The sequence below is a fragment of the Pyrgilauda ruficollis genome, unplaced genomic scaffold, assembly GCF_017590135.1.
Source record: "Pyrgilauda ruficollis isolate IOZ18807 unplaced genomic scaffold, ASM1759013v1 scaffold8, whole genome shotgun sequence".
In the NCBI taxonomy this organism is placed as follows: Eukaryota; Metazoa; Chordata; class Aves; order Passeriformes; family Passeridae; genus Pyrgilauda; species Pyrgilauda ruficollis.
In genome coordinates this window covers 5653113-5680494 of record NW_024529932.1, presented here as the reverse complement: position 1 = coordinate 5680494, position 27382 = coordinate 5653113, and the positions used below count along the sequence as shown (strand labels likewise).

At 42.8% G+C, this 27382-nt stretch overlaps 1 protein-coding gene across 1 annotated transcript in view; it reads left to right on the top strand.

Annotated features, from left to right (window-relative positions):
- FGF9 (fibroblast growth factor 9) overlaps nt 1-23703 on the top strand; it is a 25482-nt gene extending 1779 nt beyond the window's left edge. Inside the window, exons 2-3 of the mRNA XM_041487355.1 lie at nt 4994-5097; nt 23222-23703. Of these exons, the coding sequence (XP_041343289.1) occupies nt 4994-5097; nt 23222-23467 (350 nt within the window). The 3' untranslated portion in view covers nt 23468-23703. The remainder of the gene's footprint in view (nt 1-4993; nt 5098-23221) is intronic.
- Nucleotides 23704-27382: the final 3679 nt, after the last annotated feature.

Here is a 27382-nt window from a genome sequence, read left to right as displayed (position 1 = left end):
GGGTGGGTGGGGGTGTGTTGCAGCTAGGCGTTTTCCTTGGCACGGGCAGGCGCCGCGCGTAGCTGCTGAGCCACCGCCGCAGGTTCCCCCTGCCCGCTGCGCTGCGGGCGCGGGGCCGGCGGGGGAGGCGCGGAGCGGGGCCGCAGCAGGTGTAGGGCGCTGCGCGCACCGGCAGCCGGGGCGGCGGGGGGCCGGCCGCCCGCGGGGCTCCGCCGCCCCCGGAGGAGGGCCGCCAGCTGTTCCCTTCGCGAGGCGGCGGTGACCACATTATTCGCGGCGTCTATTTTTAAAAATGGCTTTCCAGCCGCGCAGTTGTAGGAAGCTGACAATTCCGAGGGGCAGTTCTTCCACCCCTTGCAGCGCCTTAGCTTTAAATAGATTTTTTTTTTTTTTTTTTTTTTTTTTTGTCCTTGTCGGTTTGATATCCCTCTTCCCCCCACCGGGACGCGCCTCGGTGATAACTCCCCATGCAGCGCGTCGGTGTTGTCCCTGCTCGCTCCGGGGTTGGGAAGACCGGGCACGGCAAACCCGTGGGATGCCTAGGGGCTCCCGGTTTCTCTGCGGGAGGGAAGGGGATCTCGGTACTTTTGTATCGGTGCCGTGACATTGCTGTTGTGTTTGCCGGAAGGTCACAGAATAGCTGGTGCTATTTGAGTTTTGGTGATTTTTGAAGTCTTCGGATGATCCTGGGGAGGTTTGCATCCCAAATCGGGAGCTGCCCTGGGGAGAGCGGGCTCACATGGTCTCATGCGAGCGTGTGCGGGAAACCTGCGTGCGCGTGTGTGGATGCGGGGGTACGCGTCAGGAGGAAGTTTTTCTCCAGGAATAAGGAGGACAAAGAGAAAACCCCGGGGGCTGCGCGTGAACTCCTCTCTGGGCTCTGCCCCGTGGGAATCCCCCTCCCCGCACACACCTCTGGAGAGACATCAGATAAGAGTAATTCTTTTGTGATGCTATGTTGGATGTGTGCCTATTGCGTACAATGAACCGAGCCATATTGTGTGTCTATACTCGCCCGGTTCTGGGAGCCCTGGCATTTCGCAATTCCTGCAGCAAGATGTCCATCTCTAAAAGAAAAGCTCCCCGGGAGAACCCGGCTGGGTCCCCCCCGTAATGTGATCTCAGGTGATCAAAGCCTTATCTCTCCGGGGTCACAAAAGAAATTTTTTTGATGCAGTCTCCTTTAGTGTAGGGCATTGGCTAGACAGTAGAGTCATTGTAAATTCAGGAACTCTTTAACAGCGGAGAGGCGTGTCTCTGTGCGTCAGCAGAAGTACTGCATGCACAGCATTAAAAAAATAGGAGCATGCAGGAAAAGGAAAAAAAAAAAAAAGCTTGTCAGCAGGTGACCTCCGCTCCCCGGGACCTGCTGCTACAAGGAACCGCTGCGTTCATCATCTGCGGGAGCCGCGCAGCCGCCAGCCCTCCCGCCTCCCGGCCCGCCCTGCCCGCTCGGGCGCTGGGCTGGCGGGGCGGGCTCAGCGCCGGGAGGGCGCGGGGGCGGCTCCGGACGGGGGTCCCTGCGGCTGCCCGCCCCTCCGCTGCTGGATGCGGGTGGGCGGGCCTGCCCCCCGCCCCGCGCTGTCTCTGGGGAGAGCCAGCAGGCCGGGGCGGGGCGGGGGGAAGGTGATGCATGCGGGGAAGGCTCTGGCCCCCGGGACTGGGAATCGCGGGCCAGGTTTTAGGCGGAGGGAAAGGCGCCGAGCAGGCCCGACAGACTCCTCCGCTATTGAGCGTTGCAGAGGGGAGGGGATGGGGGGGGGGGCGGGCAAGGGCGCAGTGAGAGCCTGAAACTGAAGCAGGGCCCTGCTGCCTGGGGGTGCTGTGTCTGTCTGCGCTCCCGTCTTTTAATTGGCATCATGTGGGGGAGCGGGCGGGGTGGTGACAGCTGCGACAGGCGGGATGCATCCCGGCGGAGCGCTCAGCCCCGCGTGTCTCCGCGCAGCCCCGCACCGCAGCCTCGGCCGGCAGGACGAGAGGGGGGCGCAGGGAAAGCTCCTTCCCCCTCCCCATCACTGGGCTGACCTCCCGGCGGCTTCTGAGACACGAAGGGCTCCGCTTCCCTCGCCCCGCTGCTCTCCTCGGCAGCCCGGGGAGAGGACAGTCCAGAGGGTTCCCCACCGCTCCCCCTGCGCTCCCCTTCCCCTGGAAGCCCTACAAAGAGGTGGCCGGCAGAGATGCTTGCTCACCGTCTTGGTTGTCATAGATGGTCAGTTGCGGTGCTAAGGGAAAGCTAAACTGCTCCATTCCATTGATACAAAGAAAGCCAACATATGTATAGCCAGAGACAAAAATGGGAAAAGGGCAAACCAGCAACAACATTAAACTGTGCAGTTACAGAGGTGTTCATTGCCTAAAAGTTAAGGAAATTGCTTCTGTAGGCCTGCTCTTCACCAGAGCTAAGACAGATAAAAATTAAAATTTCACTTTAGTCAACAACACACCTCCTCTCACCTGTGAGCGTGTCAGGAGAGCAGGACAGCAGCATTTATGTCAGGCTGGTGTCCTGCGCCATTCAGCATGGTCTGAATTGGATCATGTAGAAGAAGGTGTGTGAAGGGCTCATGTGGGTATGTAGGAAATAAATAGCTTCCCTGAAACTTTCTTCCTATCCTTGTGAAGGAAGCCTTTGAGCATTTTCCTTAATAAAACCAGTTCAATGCAGTGAGAAGAAATTCAGCACCCCATGTACTGAGTTATTTCCTCTCTACTTCTCTTCCCTTCCACATTTTTAGCTATAAATAGGGCCCTAGCTTTCAAAGTTTGGAGTTGTCCTGATTTCCATTTGATACAGCCTCATTTTGAAGAGGATTGTCTATTTTAATATCTAGTTCAGGTCCTATCTGTGTATTATAGACACTATACAGTGAAAATATGCACAGAACTGTGGGACAAATGCAATCCTTAAACTGACAAGGCTTCTGTAAGACTGGATGCTTGGCCCCAGATAATCTCATGAAGGACTTAATATGGCACATAAAAACTTGCTGTGAGTAGGCTTTTGAGTATTTCAAATGAAGAAGTTTCTATTCTGATCTCAAATATGTGCATGCTCTTTGCCAAGTACCTTAAATTAATTTTCTGCACTTGCGATAGGACATGACAGTGCCTTTTTTGTTCTTTTGATGCACTAAGCAGCATGCATCCAAATATTTGAAATGATGACAGCAATTAAAGACTACATTTGGACTGATATGAAAAATGCCAGACTCACTAACTTAGCTATAGTAGTGTTTAATACACACTTAATGTAAGATTTAAACTCAGTTAAAATTGCTTGGTAACATGTATCAAGTAATATGATATTTTGGTAAAAGCTTTAGAGAAAAAGCCTTACTAAGAAACCTGAAAGTATTGCATGTCCAGATATAATGGGAATTTTAAAATTGTTTCAATGGATCAATTGTATCTGAGATACTACATACAACAGTGTGCTGCCACTTTATATTACTTAAATAATTACATAGTTGCAAAATATTTCCTCCCAGTATTTTTAATTTGTGCAAAGGTAGAGAATAATATAAAATGCCCAGCCCTTAAAAAAGGGTTATCAAAACAATAATACTGTGGTGTTTGTAGTGCTGAATAATATATAAGGTAATGATCAATAATCCCTTACAGGGAATACTTTTCATCTTTACATTAGCTTGGCTATAAATTTTCCCTATTGGCTTCAACTTGTGCTAAGTTAGATCTCTGCAATTCATGCCTGCTATTGATTAGTGCAAAACTATTTTGTGGGAGATGTCAAATTAATTGTTAGAAAAAGCCACGAAAGTGCTTTTTTATTGGCCACGTGAGGCTCAGCACACACTATACTGTTATTTCATTATTTCATGTACATATAATTTCCAATGAGCTTTAAAAAATAGTTATACAGTGTGCTTAGACATGAAAATTCACATAATATATTGAAAAAGCTACTCTGTGCAGGACACACCTTATTTTGTGACTCAGAAAGTAGCGTAACACAGCAGCATGCTTCTGAATGTTGCTGGATAACTTCCTGTGAGATCATTACAGTCTTAGATAAGCACTCCCAAATAGATAGAAATTTCCATTTTTTAACACAAGATTCCTAGGCTTAGGCCAGATTTCACCAGTAGCATCCTCATTGAAGAGATAAGCAATTTGCAGGGAAGGCTGCCAGAAAATCCCCAAACCCTCAGAACAAGATGAGCCAATACTTGATACAGATACTTGTACTGTGCCACATGGATGTTGAACCTTGGAGTTTTGCAAAAGCCGTGCTTCTCTGCAAAGTATTCTTATTTCTAAGTGAACAAATGTCGGTGTAAGGTTGCTGTTATTTGCATGGGAAAACTTAATCGTGTACACGCTATTACACTTAGGTGTAGGATGTTTTCATACCTGAATTTTAGATGAGTAAATAATAACACACCAGAGAGAATGGTTACTATCTAAACAGAAATGCATGACACTGGACTATACTAAGGATTTTCATTTCTCACGCCTCTGGAAGATCATACTGTGAGTAAATCTTTCCCTGTATTTCTGATTCATTGATGTCTGAAAGGACATCTTTTGGTTCCATGTGTAACATTGCTTTATTTCACAATTCTGATTAAAATGTATTTTTTCAATTTATTTTGCAAGACAAGTTTCATAGGTTCCTCATTCATGCTAATTTTGGCAATCTAAACACTTTTTTTTTTTTCTCTGAATTTATTATCTGCTGTGCAAATCAGAATATCTGAGCTTAAGATACATGTTTAGGAATGCTGAGAAAGATTGAGAGCAATCTTTTAAATTGACACATTAATGCTGTCTGCAATGCATCATTCTGACAAAGGCCCAATGTACTTGAAGTATTGTATATTAATTTTGTCCTCATCTTCTTCCAAACAACTCAGAAAATGGGAAAAAAGCCTTGAAAATAGCTTCTTGACACTCAGGGATAAGTCATATCTGGGAAAAAAATCTTTCAATGCAAACAATACATACATTGTTTGTTTTTTCCTTCATTTCATAGGTATACTGGAATTTATCAGTATAGCAGTGGGCTTGGTCAGCATCCGAGGAGTCGACAGTGGACTTTACCTTGGAATGAATGAGAAAGGAGAACTGTATGGCTCGGTGAGTTCCTGCTGGCCTTGGGCAGCTATGATCCTTACATTCTGTGGGGGAAACGCTGGCTCCTACAAGCTCCTACTGCACTATGTGTGTGTGCTGTATGAGCACTCTTTCTGCTCTCAGTATCTTGCAATCTAATTCAAAACAAGACCCTGTGGGTGACATAATGAATGTGGGAGAGGGAAAAGGTGACAAAATCAGGAATGAGTAATAATGCACATGAATGGCAATTTAAATACAAACAGTAGAGACTGATGGCCAGAGCTGGTCACTGAAGACTAAAGGATGTACTATAAGATTTGTAAATGTCTCCTGTCAGTGGAAACCTAAATCCAGACAAAGTGGATTCCTTTTGTGTGTAGGCAGAGAGCTTTCTAGGAATTGACAAAATAAGGTAGAGGGGGAGGCAAAGGGTGGCATATGTGGATGAGAGAATGAGAAACATGAGTGTGACAGAAATTATAAAAAGTATAGGAATGAGGGCAAGAGTCTTGGTGGTCTTGTCCTGAAAGTTTCGCTGGTGCTCCCTGAGGGATGGCAGCAGGAGTGAATAACAGGTGTGAGGGAGGAGTAAAACTTGGTATTTTAGATGTGGGAGTTTGCCAGCCTACCTGCAGCTGATGGGTGACTGTTCTTGGCAACATGGGCTGCCTTCCAACAGAGCAGAGAGAGAGAGAGAGTGTGTGTGTGTGTGTGTGTGCATGTGTCTGTATGACGTGGCTCTTACCTGGGACTATTGGAGGCATCTGATGTACAACCAGCTTCATACCCTGGGTAGATCGTGGGCAGGTTCATCTGAAATTTGGCAGATAATTCCCCAGAAGGTAGAAGGCAAGCTCTTCTAGTAGTAAAATATCAACCTCCAAAGCTTACAAGGACAAGAGAAGCAGTGGTATTTGAGAAAAAGGATGGCAGAATTGAAGGGTAAGAGAATATCTGAGGGAAAAGCAAATATCTGAAGCGAAGTGAAGCTCTGCATTCACAGGGGTTCATTAGAAGCAGAGGAGAACGTTACAATGGTCCATTAGTAGTGTAAATGTTGAAGAGAAACACTCAAAAAGAAGTTACAGTGATAGAGGAGGACTTTGGATGTAATTGAAAACACCTGTGTCACAGGGGAGTTGCAGTAACAGGGAAAAGGGTGGGGATGACAGCGAGAGTACGAGAAAACATGAGATGATGGTTGTGAGTGGGCAGGTGAAAACAGAAGGGGTAAGAGGGAGGTCCAGCTTCTATGTATATTATCCATTTAGGAGTGTGAGGAAATGAAACCAGGAAAGTCCAGCAGAAATGTTTCCTTAAGGGTGTCCAGGTTCACTGATCTCTTTCTAGTAAAATTTTGTGTGAGAGTGATGAAGAGGATTATCTTCTGAACAAAGAGCAAGCTAGGTGAGGAAACCATAAGATACAGATAATGACAGTGTGTGTGGGAGCCAGAAAAAGAGGTGGTAAAATGAGGGGTAAGGCTGGGATGGAGGATGAATGGGCATGGGAGAAGGGGCATGCAGAGGTGGTGAGAGCCAGTGAGTGGGAAAGGCCAAAGAAAAGGGATTTAGCATAAATGTCAATATGGAGGAGGTAAAGTTTGGAAGGATGGAGAGGGAGTGAGAAAAGTAATTGATGCAATGACAGATGTAAACCTGTTGCCTGTGAGGAGCAAGTTGTCATAAGTCATAATCCTTGTGCAGCTGATGAATGTGATAAAAAACTAGCAAAGTACATAAGTACATCAGGTTCAGTTAGGCAGCAAAAAGGCAGAACAACAACATATGAATAATATGAATCAGTAATGTTGATAATAATCAGTAAGAGTAATCGTTTCAACATATAAACATAGTGAATCAATTACTCTGCATTTCAGATATTCTGAGACAGGAAATGTGGTTATTGATAGAGCTTAAATACATAGACTTGGGAAAGCAAATGTTACATCACTTTCCTGTGCAATTTGTGTTTTGTATTTGCAATATGTTTGGCTGTCAGAGTGAATTAGTCAAGACAATCTTTGCTGAAGAAATATGCGCAAGAAATTAGTAGGCTCACTGCATTTTAAAATAGTTGTTCCATGAACAGCAGTTCTAAAGGAGCCTGCTTTCCTAAGGAGTTGTGTCTCACAGTACAAGACATGGATCTGTCTGACATTCTGTCCCTGCAGTAGCACAAATTCCCTAGTCTTTTGTGTTTCTTTTATGGAGAAAGGGACAGTGTTAGCTGTCCATGCTCACCAGACTGTCAGTTTGCAGGGGTTACGTAGCTCACCACTCCCAACTGGGATGTGCAAATAATTTCTCTTCTTTACCCTGCCTCTGATTAGTGAAAAACTGATAGGAACTTAATTTTCTTGAAGACCTTTACCTCCTAATTGAAACTGGTTGACAAGCTAAGGAAAGACAAGCAGGCAAACGGATGTACAGTATAATTGGATAACCTCTTTTTCCTAAGAAATGACACTAAAAATATGAAGCCATTCATAATGGAGAACTGGCAATCTCTGAGGCTAGAATGCAAAGTTCAGGTTAAAATCTGATGGATGATACGGCTTATTGTCAGCCTCCAGAGATGAGACTTACTAAAGAGTGATGGTAATTGAATTACATTACTTCCAATGAAATATAACCTCTAATGGCTACTCAGTGTGATGATGCTTTAAAGCCTTGTCAACACTAGCAATCCTAGTGCCTATATTTCAGCAACTGTCAGCCCCCTTAGAAACACTGAGATAAGCAGGCCTCAGAGCAGATTTTTAGATTTTTGTGCAGAATTGGCTAGACATTTTTAAGTGACAGGGTTTTGCTTTTGGTTTTGGTCAAAAAATGCAATTAATTGAAAATGAAATTCTCTGATGGGAATGAATTTGCTGCTTGAACCAGAAGCAAGGCACAATCCAGTACAGAATTATCTCTCTGGCAAAGTAGAAGATCAGGTTAAAAGAGATTAGTTTTGAGACTGATGTGTGTTAGACTGTGAAAAACTTAAATCAGTTTTTCACCTGCATTAAGCAGACCAATCTCTTCAGCTGTACTGTTCTGTAGCACCAGTGAGCTGTCCTTGTGTTGCTGTGCTGTGAAGTGTATCCCTCTGTCTTGGTTTATTCCCTAAGGGCTGTGAACAGCATCAGCTTTGTCATGGAGCAGGTACACTAAGGACACTGTGGCTGTGTTTCCTAAGATGGGAAACCCATGCACAACTGAGTAGCAACCTAAGAAATACTTGGTCTTGCTCTAAACCAGTGTTGGGGATCCAAGTAGGTGCTTAGATTCACAGCTTGTGAGGCATTCAGTACTTGGCACTATTGGAATGCATGCCCTGTGTCTGACACTATCATATTTATATTCTAATTACTGCATGAAAAATACATTAGGCATGAACCAAATCAGTGACCTAAAAGACCTCTATCCTTCTATATTTCTATTTGAAACATTTGACACAGGAAGATTTTTTTTCCCAGCATAATTGTGCCACTGGAGATGGGACATATGGCAAAGCAGAGCAGCCAGGGTGGGTCATTGCTTCCAGTTTTCATGGAAGACAACAGTAAAGGCAGTTTCAGCGTATCTTGATCCAGTCACGTTCCTCTTGACCTTCTCAAAGTTCTGCTTTCCTCATAGATTAGCTGCCTGACAAGCTCTTCCACCTCCCCGCTCTCACAGGGGGCAGTTCCTGCTGCATTTCTGGTCAGAACAGCACAATGCCTCTCATGCTGCTTTCAGGCAGATGTGTAACATAACGGGGCTGTTCTCAAATTCCTCCTCATGCCATGGATTTAGCCAGGGAAAGCTGAAAATACATGCACGTGGCGCTGCAGAGAAGCCATTGGTAGCTACCTAACAATGACTTGGAGCCTGGTTGGTGACAGCAGCTTTCCCTCCTGCCTCATCTGTCCCTGCTTTCCCTTTACCTTGCCTTTCCCTGGCAGCCTGCAGCTATGACTCATCATGTTTCACAGCAGCTACTGTGCCTGTCCCTGGAAAGGAGGAAAAATGCAAACTACAGATAGGACCCAAAGGGGGTTAAGACGAGACATGGAGACCTTTTCCTTCCCAAGTGCCAAACAGCTTTTGCCAGCATGTCTGGCAAGGATGTTAGCAAATGTGTCTTAGCTGTGTTCCTCAGGGCCATGCCATGGAGGGAGGGAAGTCTTTCTGATCAGTCCCACAACCTTCATGCTTTTATAAGCTGTCCCCATTGTCATGCTGCCCTTGGGAATATTAGCAGCTGCCACCCATGTGGCAGGCTGTGATGTGTCCCTACACCATGGGTGCCCATCATTCCCACTGCAGGCTATCCTCTGGGGGAGTTCTGTGCTACCTCAAGCACAGATCAAGCAGGGACATGGAACACCCTTGCCTCAGATGCCCTGGTTATCCTGGGCTTTTCTGCAGTGGAGAGTTGTGCTGCTTCTGACTGCTGGTGTGCCCACCTCACTGATCTCCCACAGACATGCGCCTGCCCCGTTTCTCTCCTCAGACTGGATATAAAGAAAAATTTTTTTGGTGGTGTGTGTGGTGAGGTGCAGGTTGCCAAGAGACACTGTAGATGCCCCATTGCTAAAAACTCAAAGCCAGGTTGGACTGGGCTCTGAGCAAGTAGTTGAAGATGTGCATTGCAGGGGGGTTGGACTAAATGAGATTTAGAGGTACTTTTCAACCTTAACCAGTGAAATGCTGGTGCCTCCACTGCTCTTTGTGCCCTCGGCAGGTGGCAAAATTCAGCTCAGGTGGAATATTGGTAGCTGCAAGATCTGGAGCAGCTAGCAGGAGAGCTGTGCAGGTGGGGAGAGGAAGGCAGGAGTGGAGATGGAGGAGTGGTTGAGGAAGGGGAAAAGAGTGCTTGCAAGGAGAGCTCTGGGGAGCATACAGAGCTTCATTTACTCACAGAGCAGCTGGGACAGAGCTGAAGAGCTCAGATCAGGAGCCAGGGAGGGAAGCTCCACACCTCTGGGTTGCAGACTTACAGGGTGAGTGCTGCAAGGTGAGATGCAGGAACGCTTTTAACAGGGTCATAAATTGCTGTCCTTCAAAAAGTGTACTGAAAGCTTGATCTGGGAGACTAAACTTGCCTTTTGCTCCTAAAACACTGGGGAGAGGGTGGAGGAGGAGGAGAGAAAGAGAGAGAGAGTTCTGTCCTTGAAGAAACATGTTTTCCCAGTAAGTGTGCAGGGAGGTGACGATATACCTCTTTATTGTCCCAGCAGGGCTGCACCTGCAGTGTTTTATGCTTTTGTTTGGGTCCCCACAGTCCTGGAAGGGCTATGAAGGTACAAAGACTGGTGAACAGAATTTTTTCTGACAAAAAAGGGACAATTTGTCATAGTTTACTGAAAATGGCTTGGTGTAGGCAAGGATTTCTTTGGCTGCATTCTAAAAATATCTTTTATGTTCCTGTGCAAATAAAGGAAGGGAATTGTTCAGCCCTTCAAATGGTCGGTCAAGGTGCACGGAAACAACATGAAGAAAAAAGCAGGTTGAAAGTGCATGTTGGTAACAGCATTTGGACCAAGTGTATAATTGCTACAGGTATTTAAGAACTGGATAAATAAATAAATTACCCTCCAGTGCCATCACACTTTCCTTTTAAATACTTCTGATCTAAAATTATTCTATATGTTTTAGATTGATTTTTTTTTTTAAATAATAATCTAGATTATCTGTTCTCAGTGTCCAGGTACCACAATTGAGGTAAGCCTGGAAACAGGACAGTTTCAGTGCACAATTTTTGGAAGGAGAATTAAAAGCAATTTCCTTGAGTGAAGGCAGAGACTTCTAGGCTCAGAGTGGTCAAATCCCAGGAGGGATAATGGCTGTGGCACCTGGTTTAACACCCTTCTGCTTGTGTTATTATTATTATTTACAAAACTAAACTGCCTTCTGGTAAATGGTATAAATGGAGAGACAGAGGGTGATTCCTATGGCAGCTGGCTTGTAAGGAGTGGTCAGGCTTTCTGCACGAGCAGCTTGGCTCAGGAAAAACTGGCACTCCCATGATCAAAAACCTGATGGTGTCTTTTACTGATGACAGCGACTCGTGTCTCCCTGGGTACATCTGCTTTAAGAGGAGACTGCAAGAAGCAGGCCTGTAGTTAATTAGATGGGCAAACTTTGAAGAGGCCCAGTTCAAAAAGGTGGTTATGGCTCTGAATGTGAAGGAAACCTGAAACTTTGCCAGAGATGCAGAAATCCTGTGGATGTGAAGGGTGAAACTCTGTGTGAGGATTTGGCACAATCTGCAAAGGATGGGAGTAGGGCAGGCTGAAAAAAAGATTGTGTCTTAGAGATGTAGAAGCATGGGGATAAAATGAAAATTGATGCAATAAAGCTGATTTGGGCCCTGAAATGTGTACTAAGACTTTTATAAGGTGAAAAGTTTTTAAGCTATATACCTGGAAAGGGAGCAGAAGTCTTTACCAACACAGTGTATTCAGGCTGGAATGTAAATGCCATACAGTTTGAATGTGGATGAAAATTGGGCTAGTCCTGTTTCTGATCAAGTCCTTTGGGTGGTAGCATGCGTCTGGGGAGCTCCCTGTTGTGGGATGAACAAAGGGAGCAGGGCCAGCCAACACTACTGCTGAAAGAAATGGCTATTTTCCCTCCAACCATCCATCCCCTCCCTTTTGCTGGCACAAGTGTTTCTTTGCTGCCTGGGGAATTGAAGCACAAAACTGGAAAACAAATCTGGCCAAGCAAAAGGGCTTCAGCCACAGTGGTTCCCTTCCCGGTCACTGGAAGGTGCAGCACAAAGGTGGGAGCAAGCCTGAGTGAGAGAGTGTTTTCTTCCCTTTGAGGCAATGCGGGTGTTTTCCAGCCTGGAGTGTGTGTGTTCCTGGGGCTGTGTGGTTTGTGTTTGGCTGGAGGGTTGTCAGTCTGCCTTGGGATGCGCTTGGCACATTAGGAACATCCTTTTAAATGGAAGAGTAGAGGAAGTACATGAATGATGTACTGAAGCAGGATAAATAGTTTCAGGCAAGCATAGTATTTTATTTTGGTAGGAATATCTTTCTGTAGAAATGGAAAATAGTGCTAATCTTCAGGGCTGTGTTAAGTATGACCTACAGAAGAGAGTGTTTGTTACAGTGGGTAGAATGAGTTTTATTAGAAGTCTTATATGATAGATGGTGAAAACTCTGAAGAGAAGGCAGCAATGGGGAGTGCTGAAAGGTATTAGACTGGAGTGAAGCTATTAGTGGAGTTTTTATGGATTGGTCCCTGGACTGATTTTATTCCCTGGTTTTATTAGGAACATTAAACATCTTGTCATAAAAAGGTAGTGGTGTGTTATTGAATTTTTTTGCAAGCTGGGAAGTATTTTCAGCACAGGAGACAACCTCACAGAAGTGAGGCCTAAAATATTTACACATGAGGAGAACTCTATCAGTGCCAGTCCATACAACGCTAGGAGGATTCAGTCTAAATGCAAAATGCAATTTGTCACTATGTTAAAGAAGATTAATTGAAACCAAAACAGGTACAGAAAGGGCATGCTGGGATGATCAGAGGGATGAAAAGACTATCAAATGATAGACTCTAAAGATCTTGACTTACTTAGCCTGCAAAATGAAAACTGAGAGGGTATGCTCTTGCTCTCTGTAAGTACTTTGAGGTGTAACACTAGGGAGGGAAAAAAAGTCCTTGAAATAGAGTACAAGAATGAATTTGTTTGAATGGGTCACAAGAAAGCTTAGGCTGCATAATGAGGAAGATTCAGGCTGTGAGCAAATTGGTTTTTGAGCTGTCCAGAGGGATTTTTGAAGGGAGGTGTAGATGAGACATAAATGCTTTCTCTGCACTGTACAGTAGGAAACAGCTTTGTGACTGTGGACATTTCCTTTGTGGAGGGTATAGAGCTGAGATAAGTCCATATACTTGAGTTACCTCATCTACTTCACCCTTGCAGATAACCAATCTTAGAATTTGGATGGACAATTTTGCTGAAAGCTGGGTACTGTTAAATGGTGCTCCCTACAAGCACCAGCATGGGGAATGAGGCAGAAACTGCAATGTGCTCAGCAAAGTATGAAGGAATCTGTGGAACAAAAAGGTCTTTTGAGATGTGGGTACTAGTGTCAAGTCTATGGTCTTCCTCAGAGGACTTAATTTCAAATGCTGACTAGGTCTGAAGACAATTTTTTTTCTGGGAGAAAACCCTCAGTGATCCCCTTGTCCTGGTCTGCAATTCTATGTTGATCTTGGATTCTCACTACATGCCTGGGACAAGAAAGTATGAGCAACTTCTATATAAATTATGTGTGTGTATGTTTGTGCATATATATATATATATACACACATATATGTATACACACACACACGCACACACACACATGTTTATATGTGTGTGTGTATATATAAAAGATAAGCTTTGGTAAAGTAAGATCCTACTCAAACCTAAGTTTAATGATTTGCTTTCCCGTAACAGAAGGTGTCTGAAATTTTGTGTTCTCATGAAAACAGAAGGCTAGAGGTGCTGCTTGAGGAGGCAGCCAGTGTGACCTTGCAGGAAGCCCCTACCAGAAAGGGTAGTTCTGATTCCCTGCTAGTGCTGCATGCTTCTGCTTTCTTCCATGCTCCAACACTGGCACTCATCTGACCTGTCAGGAGATCAGTTGAGGGATATAAAGCCACAGGAAAATGTTCAGCTTCCTGAACTGGCTTGCTGCCTGTTTGGGCAAGCACTAGGGCTCAGTGGGAGAATCAGGTGCAGTGTGGGATGGTTGAAGGGTTGAGCACCATGCTTTCAACAGCAGGGAGTTGTTAAAGTGGCATAACTGCATTGCAAACCCAAACCATACCCAGCAAGCAAGAGTGGGACATCTTCAGATTCTTTTCTTTGCAGTTGTATAGTTCCCCGTCACTGCAGCCTTGAGCCTTTCTGCAGCTGGCTGTGTAATGACACAGGGGTGTGAAAAGGTTCAGTGTCTTTGGCTGATCTGAGAATAGTGTGTTGAAGTGACATACTAAAAGCATCAGCAACACTGAGATGTGCTTGGGGATTATTCACTGCATCAGATAAAGATCCGATGTGCTCTGTTTCTGATTCAGGAGCCAGTGTTATGTGAACGTGGTACTCTCTCCCACTTTGCCATTCATCATTTTCAAAGAGAGAGTAGAAAAAGTCTGCCCTGTGGGGACTCCATTAGGGATTTTGACTAGGTTGAGATTTGTTTTGCAGTTTGAATGTGCTTAGGCTGATTTGGTGATGTGCATTAATGTGGTTCATTTATGTCGCATTCAAAGAGCTTAAGAAATAAAGCTTGTTATAGTGCAAATCCATATTTTTCCCTTCTATAAGGGTCTTTTGTTTCTTTTTCATTTCTTTTATACTGGCAGATATCTGATTTGAGGATAAAATTTTATATTTGTGTTCCACAGTCTGCTGCTGAGATAAAACTTGTGTTCTAGTGTGGATGCTGCATACTTTTGAGGTCTGGCCCAGGTTGTGCATCTTTAATCTGCTAAACTTTTCTCTTCAAATTTAACACAATTATAGAGGCAATTGTGACTCAAGAGAAATTTTGACTTGATTCTATTATGGTTGAAATACCATTGCCTTCAATGGAATCAGGATTGGACCTGCTCCTGTAAAACCACCAATTAGTTTTATGGTTGTGTCAGCAGATCCCAATCAAGATAAAAGCTGTATTGTATTCATCATTTTAAAAACCTAAATCGAGACAGGGTTCCTGCCTATGAGAATCTGCAATCTAGAGGCAATCTTTTAACATGTAATCTTCCTTTTTCTTGACAAGGGGTATTTTGTCCTGCTGATGCCTTTGTTAGGACATCATATAGTGTATAATCTGAACTCAGAACAGGAAAGTTATTGGAGAAGACTTCAGCAAAATATTTTTATTTATTTTAGAATACACAAATGTTGTAAGGTTTAAACAAAATAGCAAGTTTTTTTTTTCACTTTAAAAACCTGATTTCTTTGGAAGATCCATGTTTGCAGGTACCTGGAAGACCAACAACCTGGTCTTTGAGCTCTTCAGTCACTAGTTCTGTTGAAGTTATTACTATATATCTTTTGGGTTTTTTCAGACAGAATGACAACTTCTTTCATCAAAGCTGAAATTAACTGCATGACTGAAGTTTTACCCATTGAAAGACAGGCCCACTGGTGTGCATGTGAGGAGCAGGAGTCTCGTGAAGAGCAGAGCCTCCAGTTCTTCCCAAAGACTTGGTCAGCCATATCACTGACAACATAAGTCATGGCATAGCAACACCAAAGATGTGTGGATTTTCTGAGAGATATTAAGGAAATACCCTTTATTCTACTCAGAAAACAAGATACTAAAATTGTGTAACTAAATCCAAGACTTTGTGGTGGGATTGCCCCTGGAAATGGAATGGGGGAAGTGTCCAAAAAGTGACTCCTGGAGAGGCTGTTTGTGAGAAGTGTTTGCCAAGGGAGGGGGCACTTCTGTCTGTAAAGGGAAGTGTGACATCTTTTCTTCAGCAGCAACTATTTGAAATGCTGGCCTTCCTTCCTTTCCAAACAAAGTGGAAATCAAAAAGCCTCATTTTTAAACAATTTAAACTGAATAAGCAATTGAGCCCTGCTAGGTAAAGATCACAGTGTGCCAATCCTTTGCTGTAGTGCCCACCAAAGCATGTAATTTTTAAAATTTCTCTGTGAAGCTTGTTGGTTTTCAAGACCCCAGTGGATATGTGGCATTTCAGTGAGAATCTTTCCAAAATGCGATGCTGTGTTTATTTGGTGACCCCTGTCCAGAATGACAATATGGTCAGTAATGTCCTTGTCCTCTGAGCTAGTGCCTAGCATAAAATTAGTAAATAAAATAGTAGCTTTGCATAAAATTAACAGCAAAATATAGGCAGGCTTTTGTTCATCAGTCCTTGACCAAATCATCTTGCTGAAAGAATAAAACATAAATTACTTTTATTATGTACATTTATATCACTACATATGTATAATAATTATTTGGTCCCCATGGCAAAGTGTTTCATGAAGGGTCCTGAGCATTCTGCTCTTTTTATGATGGCACCTGGTAGCTGAGAGATGAGGTGCTTCTTTAATGGTGGATAAATCCATTTTGTGTGGTACTCACTGAATGTAGAGGATCATGCAGATTAAGTACTTTTTATCCCTCACTTTACAATGTTTTTCAGCATGTGAATTTAGCTCACTTAAGCAGCAGTTTGTGCTGAATGAGGTCTATCTGTCCTTTAAGACTGTGTTCTGTGCTTAGAGAATCGCAGAACAAGGCAAAAAATACTGACAAAACACTTTGTTCCATCTTAGTTGGATTTAAGGAAAGCATGTTTTATTTACAAATCTCTGTCTGGGTAAAACCTTAACAGGTATTCAGGCTAAAAACTGTGTGTAGCTGTAGGGTGGCAGCCCTGCTATGACATACAGGTTGTCTTTTGATAGAAGAGAATTTGTGGGGTGGGGAGCTGGGGAAGGTCAAGTTACAGTTTTCAGTAAATCTGAGCGTGCTTGAAATGGTTCTTTTAATGTCTTAAAATATTTGTTGCCTTTTTATCATTGCAAGGCTGATCCATGTTCCATTTAAGCTGACGGGAACCCTTCTCCCATCTTCTTTAAAAATTGGCTCTGGCCCCTGTATCAGATTGCATACCACCTTGCTTTCTGATTCTTGGAAGGGTTCAGCCAAGCGTTATGAATTAGATGCTTAGATAACATTGATGACTGCAGTTCTTTATTGTGCCAAAGGAATCAAAAATAAATAGAGGATATTTTTGTTAGTAAATGACAGTGTGGGCCTGGTCCTGCTGGCATGGAAGGGAGGGATACAGACCTGCTTGTTTATTTGTTTTCTAAGAGTCGACTTTGTCCTGGTCCTGTTCTGTTGTGGCGTGGAGAAGGAAGCTCATCAGCTTCCAGAGAAAAGACACTGTGACAGCTTATGTAGCCTGAGATATGTCCCTGGAGTTTTGTCAAGACTTCCAGCAGCATCATGAGCAGATCTTGGGTGTTTAGGTGAAAATGAGTTTTCATCTCATGCGCTTGGCTGAGCAGATATAAACTGAGCCTTTGTGAACTTGAAGCATGGCTGTTGATGGGCCTCCTATCCTCAGGCACAGTGGGGTTGCTCGTCCCATAATGATTTCATGTCCAGGGAGGGCATGCTTAAAACTTGACAGATGCTGCAAACCTGAAATCTCAAAGGAGAGGATATCAGTAAAACCAAGAGCTGAGGAGTTGGCAGTGGCAAAAATGGATGGAGGCCTAATTGGCATCTCATCCTCCTGCAGCTCACATCAGAAGAGCTCTGTAAACAGCCCTGGGGTAGCAGAGTGCTCTGTGCCAGCCTGGTCTCTCCCCAGAAGGTTCTTGATAGTGTGGAGAGCAAGGGAGCGGGAGGAGAGCAGCAATGGGACAAAGGGGTGAAGCAGAAATCCCTCCTGCACTGACAAAGTCCTGGGATTTTACTGTTGGTGCTGGAGGCTGCTTACTTTGTCCAGAATGTGCTGCTTTTCTGTTGTCTGCATCAGGGCGTGGAAGTATCACAGTGTCTGCATCTATGTAGGTGTTGTGGCTTTTGGCAATCATGATCCCAAGGGGTTCAAGTTCTGCCGGGTCTTGGGATCTTTACAAGCTTTTTGTATGAAAGATGCTAATCTTTAAGCACCATCATTACTTCTGCATGGCAGCAGCACAAAACAGTCACACTTGATTATTATTTTGTAAGTGGGGATTGATGTATAATAAAAACTTTATACAAATTAACTAAGAGGTTTAGGGGAAGAAAGTAAGATGGATACTGGATGTACTCTGTGAGAGTACAAGGTGACCTCAGGGAGGGAGAATGCAGTTGCCTAACTGTGGTTTTGCCAGGGACACCTTGCCTGATTTCCCTCATCTTATTTAACGTGCCATGGAATATGAAACGTATATCAGTGGCAGCATTGGTGCCTGACTGCCTGTCTGTCCTCTGGCCCTGAAGGCTTTCCTGCTGTCTGTCTAAAAGGTTTTTGGAGAGCTACTGACACAAACACAAAAAAACCGTCAGCTATTCCTCTTGGCAGACTATTTTTTCCCCTTTTTTTTTCACGTTTTGTCAAATTATCAAACAAAGCATTCTGAAAAGAGGCTGCTTGGAGAAACTCATCAGAGAAAGCTCTGTGACACTCACCAAGTCAGACACACAGTGTGCAGGGCTTAACTCACACTGTGGTCTAATTTGGAAAAGGAAGTGGTTCTGCTTGGACACTGGTATTTGGCTTCTCACTGTGGCTGGAGGTGGTTCACCCAGCCAGAAACTAACAGGTTTAGCATGAGAGTACAGAAAATGCCACAGCAAATGCTAAGCTAGACCTTTATTTATGACAGCTCTGGATGAGTGTTAATTATTAGCTGAACATAGTGTGTTCTAGAGGCTGTTTGCATTACAGCATGGGAAGGGCCAATGGCATGTAAAATGTGTGTGTTGGTAGGCAGAACAGCAAAGCAAACTGCTTCAGAGGAGAAGAGGGCTTTTCTTTGTTTCCCTTCACTACATATACAGTTTTTAGTAATGCCATGTAGCCATAATGAGGGATTTGCATGAAATTACTCAGGAGATTATACATATAAACATGACTTTTATTAAGACAGGGTGAATTAACAAGATGTTAGTGAGCAGCAGGTATAGAGCAAGTGTTGTCTACATCAGATATATTTCTTGTTAATAGTGTTTGGCTTCTGGATTAGGTGTTTTCTTGTCTCTACTGAATCAGTGTAGCAGTTTGCAAAAGGGAAAACTACACATGGCATAGAACAGAGTAGTTTACTTGGCATGAAAGGCACTTGCTGTGATTTTAGGAATGATGGTCTGCAGAGGCTTTCTTTTGTCAGGTTACAAAATAAATTGAAGTTTTAGCTCCATAGGGTTATAAGAAAGAAAGAAAGAAAGAAAAGAAAGAAAGAAAGAAAGAAAGAAAGAAAGAAAGAAAAAGAGTATTGATGTGTTTTATACAGGACCCTGTACTGTTCTTTCAAGTACCAAGCTGCACGAATGTCTTACATTCTTTAGAGTCATGAAACCATTCTTTGAGCAGCATACATGTGTTTTATGTGTTTCTACTTATTTGCAATTAACTACTTCACATGGATAGCTATTTTAAAACAAGCTTGCAGAATTTTCATTTTGATGCCTGTAACCATGCACTTTATTAATTTAGAATCTGACTTTTAATCAGTCTGCCTGGAAATAGAATAACATAATTATTTTCTTCTCTTGTTAGGGGGTGGAGAATGTAGAAAGGGAAAGGGGTCCTGAGCTTGCTAACACTGACCAGCCACTAGCAGTTTTCTGAATTAAATCTTTCTTGGGGTTTTGTTTTTGTGATATGTGCATCTTTGTACAATTCAATTATTTGAACATTCTGAGTTAAGTAACAGGTTAAAAAACCAAACAGGTGAAGCATGGAAATGTAGCAAAATGAAAATGAATCACTTTGTAGTTGAATACTCTATGAACAGCTCTCACAGAAAACATGTGGAATGTGGTGCAACATCTGATTTATATAATTTTGAGGTCACCTCCTTATTTGGCCCTGAATTAAATGATTTGAGCAAGGCAGGCAGCCTCCCCTTTCACAGGAATGCAGGTTACTTTCCATAGCTGTTCCAGCTGGGTATGTTTGGTATTTGTGTCAGCTTTCGACAAAGATGTCCAGCAACTTTAAGCATGGTGCAAGGAAATATTTGCACTGGAAAATTGATAGAGAAGTCAGTTGCTGGAATAAAAGTATGCAAAAATTGCTGTATTGTAGGGCTAAATCTTGCTCTTCAAATGTGCATAGACGGACTTCTAAAAGTCATAGCCAGAAGGAGAAATGTGATCCGGAAACGCCATATCCTTTCCATACTGGGAGAGTCGGGTTTCAGCAAGACTTTCCCTTCCTAAGATGGTGAGACAAGAGGGGGTGTTGGCAGCATGGACCAGCCTCACCCCTGTGTTATGCTCAGTCCTGGCTGGAATAAAGACATGCATACTTACAATGAGAGCATAAGGTATTAATGCTATGTAGGGCTGTGGTGGTGCATCGTTTAGGGGTGGGCTCACCAGGGTTAGTTTAATGGTTGGACTCTGGGATCTTAAAGGTCCTTTGCAGCCCAAAGGATTCTGTGATTCTGTATAAATTACTGTTCTGGTGGATGTTGATTTCTGTCTCTCTTGGTACTAGATGAAACGTCATTGTAAGGCTCTCCCAGGGCATGGGAAGAAGGATGTTATGGGATTGTAGTGTCCCACATTACAGGATCTGATCCATCGAAAGTCCATCAACACTGATTTACTCCAATGGTATCTGACCACAACCAGAATTTCTAAGTCTCCTAGAAGGAAAATGTTTGACTGTATAAAGAAATGATTGAATTTCTTTTAAAGGGTGATTGTTAATGTCCCTACCTATCTGATCCCACATCCTGATTGCTCTGTCATTTTCATGTTGAAGTATTTGCCTCATGTTTGTACATGAATTTCTGAGAATTTTGAAGAAGGACAAAAGAGATGTAGCTGTATTGTAAGTGAATAGAAAGTTAAAATAGGACAAGCTTGTAAAATGAAGATTGAATTTGTGAGCTTGAAATCCATTTAACTCATCCAGAGTGCAGTGCAATGCAAACCCCCTGATTCAGGGTCTGCTAGTTACGTGTACCACAGCACTGTCATGATTCATCAAACCTGCCAGATAAAGGGAGGCTATTTTAAAATTTCTCCTTCAGGGCACGGGGAAGTAGTTCTTGCAAAGATAGAAATTTATGATGATGCTAAAAAAAAATGCAGATGAAGTGAATAATTAATGAATTCACGACAGGACTGAAATATCTTCCTAAAATGCTGCTATTTTTAGCAGGGAGTTCTTCTGCAGTGCTTGTCATGTGATCCTATTGCCTTCTGAGAGCAGGAAAACAATTTGAATTAGTTTCTCTTTCCCCATGGACTTATATAAGTCCAGTATATAATACCCCTTAGCATCTGAATCTGCCTTAGGACAAACACAGATGATTTAAAACCTCATGCAAAATAAAACACTAATGAAATCTATACTTAAGGATAATCTTCTCTGCAGCAGATTACCTTTTATAATAGTTTGTACTTCTGAGGCTGTACAAGGGGAATACTGCAATGGGTGTAACTGGCAGCTGCTGCTGGTCTGGTGATGCTCAATGCGGCTGCAGTTTCAAGCTGGCAAAGGACACAGAGGCAATTATCAATAGGAGGTTGCAGGGTATGGCCCACAGATAAGGGTTTAATGTGAACAGATTTATGCTTCTTTTGCCTATAAGCAGTGTAGACTATTGCTCTGTTTGAAGTACTTTGAACTAAAAATGTCATAGTCAGAAATTACTCTAAAAAAAGCTGTCACATCCACAAAGGGATATGGTCACTGCCATAGTGAATTTTCAAGTGTTGAACATGTGAAACCAGGTCCTGTCTGAGATTTCTGCTTCCTGAGTGGTAATGAGGTACCCAGTAGCCATTAAAGGGGATGTCAAGAGCAGCTTACTTGCTGCCTTCCTTGCCTACTGGGGTTGCCACAAATTTAATTTAGAAGAACCCTCCAAATTCCAAACCTTTAGGTGTTTGGGAGGGCCTGAGGAGGACTCTGTCTTTGCAGCTCAATACCCACTTTGTACAGGTGCAGAGGGGTGTTGGCTTCCTTTCCCCATTTGCATGGAGTTGTTTCCCCCACATGGGATAGTTCCTGGTGGCTTCTGTAAGGTGTATACGGCTCCTTGGACCTCGCTTGTCCCCAGCCCAGGTGGGCTGCCTTGGGAGCAGAGTGCTTGCCACACAAAGCAGCAGCTAAACGCCTGGGCTGAAGCACATTGGTTTGGGAAAGGGCTGTGAGCTGAGTCTCAAGCAGCAGAGGTGGCCCCAAAGGCACCTGCAACTTTGGGGAAGCTGCAGCTTTGGGGATGGTAGACCTTGGGAAGCTCCTTGGTAAAGTCATGGAAGGTGGTTTCTTAGGGGTGCTTGAGCTGTGGCTCCTTAGTTGTGTGCAGGCACAAGTTTATGGCTTAGGTGCTGTACATACTTTGCTGTATCTGGGCCTTGGTCTCTGTTTTCCCATCTCCATGCTCCAATCTAAAAGAACTGTTTTAAGATTTAATGTCAGTAAAACACATGCATTTTATGGAGCTTTGTAATAATTAGAAATTGATCCTCAGCTGGAAGCCGGGTGTAGTTGATTGAAATGAGAACTTGTTATGAAAAATACATTGAATCATCACTATTTTTTTTTTCTTTTGCCTGGTGAAAAGACTATTTTCAGGCTTATTTTTCCCATCTTTCCATCAGTTCTCCCATGCTCACCACCTTTTTTCCCAGTAATTTGTGTGAGTCCTTCCTAAAATGAATCTGGTTATCAGGTGGCTGTGTTTTAAGCACTCTATTAAGCAATTTTTTTACAAGCAAATTTAAGCAATGTTAAAGATGTAGAAGGCAACACACAGAACTGGAAGGAGTGGAATTCTGTGGTGGCAGGGGGATCTGATGATGAACTGTTGATATCCTCAGTGGGCCTGTCCTCAGTAGGATGGGACGCAAGGATAACGCTGATAATGCAAACCTGGAGGGCTTTTCCTTGCCTGCTTCATCTCAGCACACAGGGTTCATGTTCCTGTTGGGTTGTGGCTTCATGATACAAATAGTAAATCAAATGAGGGGTAGCAAATTGCACATCTTTAAATTAATGAAATGCATCACGTTCTCCATGAGTTGAAAAGACATAGAGATTTTAAGACTGTAAATTTTATAACAGCCCTGCAAACAGGTTCTAGTTTCCTTTATTCATATCTGTTTGTTTGAATGCCTGCACTCACCATTGAAACCATTTGTTACAGAAGTCCGGTAAGGTCTCGTGACCTTGGGAACTATCAGAAATAAAAAGTATCTGTTTTCATCTTTGTTGTTACTGTATTTGGGCAATGAGGCTTTGAGAGTAATTTTTCTTCACATAGGATTATCCACCCTTCTGACTCCTGAAACACCCAGCAATACAGGATCTTCATAGCTAAAACTGGGAGAATTGAAATAATTTATTCTGCAATTTATTGAGCTGATACCAGTTTCAAGCCATTAAAACAGTGTTTTTTTAACAAGTAGCTTATTTTAGTGGCTGTCTCCTTACTGCTCTTTCTTTTCTTTCCACAGGAGAAATTAACCCAGGAGTGTGTATTCAGAGAGCAATTTGAAGAAAACTGGTATAACACATATTCATCAAATCTATATAAACATGTGGACACTGGAAGACGATACTACGTTGCGTTAAATAAAGATGGGACTCCAAGAGAAGGGACTAGGACTAAACGGCATCAAAAATTTACACATTTTTTACCTAGACCAGTGGACCCTGAGAAAGTACCAGAACTATATAAGGATATTTTAAGCCAAAGTTGACAAAGACAATTCCTTCACTTGAGCCCTTAAAAAGTAACCACTATAAAGGTTTCATGCGGTGGGTTCTTATTGATTAGCTGTGTCATCACATCAGCTCCACTGTTGCCAAACTTTGTCGCATGCATAATGTATGATGGAGGCTTGGATGGAACATGCTGATTTTGTTCTGCACTTAAAGGTTTGTCCTCCTGGAGGAGAGCCTATGCCCACTCGCTTGATTTAGTACGAGAGGGAGCGCGAGAGAGTGAGTGCGAGAGAGAGAGAAAGGGAGAGGATGAATGGGAGTGAGAGCGCGAGAGAGGGGAGCCGAGGGGAGGAGGAGGGTGAGGAGGAGGAGGAGGAGGAAGGCCTGATGCATGCTGGGGAATAGACACGCTTTTAAATTTTTGATCAGTTGTACTTCGTCATATATCAGCATAGCTGCCATACTTCGATTCATCAGGATTTCTGGCTGGTGGCCTGCTCAAGTGTACGCTGCATTTACAAAGGCATGGAGGGTGCAGTCTTACTTAAACAAGAGACTTTTCAGTTAATCGCTCTCTGGGTCTCACCCCACTGAGTTTAAAGCAAAGACCTCTTAGTAAAAAAAAAATAAAAATAAAAAGTTAAATTTATTTATAGAAATTCCAAAGGCAACATTTTATTTATTTTATATATTTATTTATTATATAGAGTTTATTTTTAATGAAATATGTACAGGCCAGATAGGCATTTTGGAAGCTTTAGGCTCTGTAAGCATTGAAATGGCAAAGGCCACTATGAACCTGTGGTAAATTCATGCAAGTAAATATAAAGGTGCATGGATAAAAAAAAAAGCCAACAATAAAAAGGTAATAATAATAAATTCTAGTGACCCTCATGTACTAAAGGCGACAATCTCTTTTGTGCCCGTATTATTGTACAAGTATGCACACCACTCATGACACTGAGTCCTCACTCTTCTGACTGCTTGTTTCATAGCTTACCCCAGAGGATTAAAAAGAAAACTGGGTCTTCAACTTTTTTTTATGTGTCTGTAATATTTCCTCTCTGATAAAGTGACTTCTTACATCATTGTAAATTTCACAGCTGTGGAAAATATAGGGGTTGGAATATATTCTACTTGTTAAAACCTATTGCAGATTATACCAAAGCTAAATGATAAATATGCTATTTTTTTTTCCTAAAGAGAATGCCAGAAACAACATAAGTAATACCAAGAACAATTATACTAATTTTAAGATTCCACAAAGAACACATAAATATTTCAGAGGGCAAGAACCAGGTTAACAGGATCTTACTCTTGTAAACATGTTTATTTGTGCACTTGACTATCTACTATGAAATTATACAAGTTCCATAGGGGTCATTGTAATACCTTTTATGGAAAATTGCTTTCAGTGTGAACTGTCATAATACATGATATTAGCACCCTTCCTAAAGTAAAACTTGCAAAATGAAACTAATAAATCTCTATCAATAATGACAATGAGGGGGACAGTATAAGACTTATTTTTATTGTTTTTCCTAAAGTATGTTCAAATATTCATGAACCCTAAGTGAGGAAACAGTATATAGTATTTAAAGGTATGTAACATTTTAAGATAAGCACACAAACACATTGATTAGCAGTTACCATTGGGAAATTAACCCTCAGGAAGAGGCATTTTTTCCCTAATACTCTGAAGAAAAGGGGAAAAAAAGAGATGAAAACCATGTGTCAAGATCCATATGACAAATGCATTTTGTAGTTTTATCCCTTAGGATTTCATCCAGTGCCATTATGTTGAGTGTAGCCTTCACCACTGGATATGTTGGGAGCAAGGCTGGTCCTGACACCCTGGCTGTCTGCATACACACAGGGACTCCTTTGGAGGAGTGATACAAAAGGTTGTAGCCTACTTGTAATTAAGAAATTTTTGCTCTACAGCACTCTTGTCCATCTGATTGATATTATTTGAAGCTTATTTCTGTTCTGGAATGGCCTCTGGCTCGGTGTGCTGAACAAATGTTCCCTTTCCATGCTGAAGCAGGTAGGAGGAGCCATGTCTCAACCGGCGATATCAGTGATCTCCAACACAACATGGCGTTTTGTTGCAATTGTTCATGGATGATAAAGAGGCGTAAATTACATTAGTTGATTTGTAGGATATTTGTCTAGGGACTGTTATTGCCTGGGAATTTACAGCCTTCAGCTGCAGCCCAGGCGTTTGTCTCCCAGCCTTTGGGCGGGATGGTTCGGCGGCTGTGGGTTGGTCGGGTGCCGGATCATTCGTGTGGGCGATGCAGAGGCCGTAGGAGAAGGAAAGGCGCTCATGGGCAGGACCAGGGCTCATTGCTCCGTGGTAAATGCATCAAGCCCACCACAAGGAAGGGAGGTTGCAACTCTCTGCTCTTTCAGTAAATCTGACATACACCAGGAAATTATTTGCAAAGGTTAAAATGACTCTGAGTCAAGGCCGCAATACTAGGCCGCAGTTAAAGTCTTAATGTTAAATTGACTTGGATTTTTTTAGTCATAGGCTAATCATTACTACTAGTTAACATGTTTTATTTAATTTATTTTTTTTTGTATTTTTCTACAGAAAGGATTAAACTCGAGAAAAATGTTATGAGTTTATGGCAGTCCTTCTAAATAAACTGTAACCGATTTACTCGAATAACCCGTAATGGTGTGTAAATACTGACTTTATGTAAATATAGAAACATGTAATTTAACTTAGGCATTATTGCAAGACTGGAAGGCCCAGGAGCTGGCAGTTTGCCACTCCCTGCAGGTTCACTGGGTCAAATTTGGCCTGTTTCGGGTAGCGAACAACAGATTCTGTTCAGTCCCTTGTGTAAAATGAGCTATTTCTGTTTGTTTTCGGGTGGGGGACGGGCAAAACCATTGTCACCTGGGTGCTGCTCAGCTCCTTTGCCAAGGCGTGAAGGGGTACGGACGCCCTCCTGCTCCTTACGTGATCCTGCTAAAACAGGGCTGCAGAGAGCTGACTCGGCAAAGCAGGGAGGCTTGCAGTGCCTCCCCTCCTGTGCTGTGGACAAACAGAAGCCTTCACCTTCTAGTGCTGTCCATCTGGCACCTTTCTCGAGCTCTGAATTGACTTGAAGAAAAATCTGAGGGAAAAAGAAAAGAACGATTGGTGTTATTTTTACTTGGTATTCTGTAATGGTGTGTAAATACATACAGAATTCTGTAATTTGTATAAATATATTGCTATAGAATTTTGAAAGTTGGTATTATTTGCTTGATGTCCCTTCAGAGCATTTTCTTAAAAGTGCACATGTGTAATAATGGGATGGCAAAGAGATGTCCTTGCTTATTCCTAGAAAGAGTGTGAGAATATTCCAGGAAAACAAAAATCATCAACATTTTCTATGCCTTTATGCTAATCTGGAAAAAATCAGGGAAATGTCTTTTTGGCAAGAACTGTGTTAGCATTTCACCTGAAGCAGATCTGTCTGGGCAAGCAGTATGGCCCAAAAGATGATGGAGATCCAGACCAGTGTTATAAAATGGGCTGGTGTGGAGCTGCATTTGGTAGTGTGTAAGGCAGCACTCCCAAACATAGGTGGGGTGAATGAAACCTGGCAGAGCTGTGCAGTGCAGAGTGGAAAGAGAAAAATCCTAGGAAAATTGCCTTAAGTTTCTACCAATCAGTGCACGACTCAAACTGCCTGCCAACTGGATGGAAAAAAAAGGGTATCTTTTGAGAACAACAGGGTATAAGATGTGGAGGCTGGAGATGAGACTCTGGCCTAAAATATCAAGCTCTTCTGTTGTCCCCCTGAAAATAAGATAAATGTGAGTTTAATAAATATGCAAAGAAGAGGAAGTTGAAAAGATGCTTCTGAGGCAGTTTCTTTGTATACAGAATATTGCAAGAGGTAAGAGAAGATGCTTCTGCAGCATGCAGAAGTTCCCTAGCTTATGCT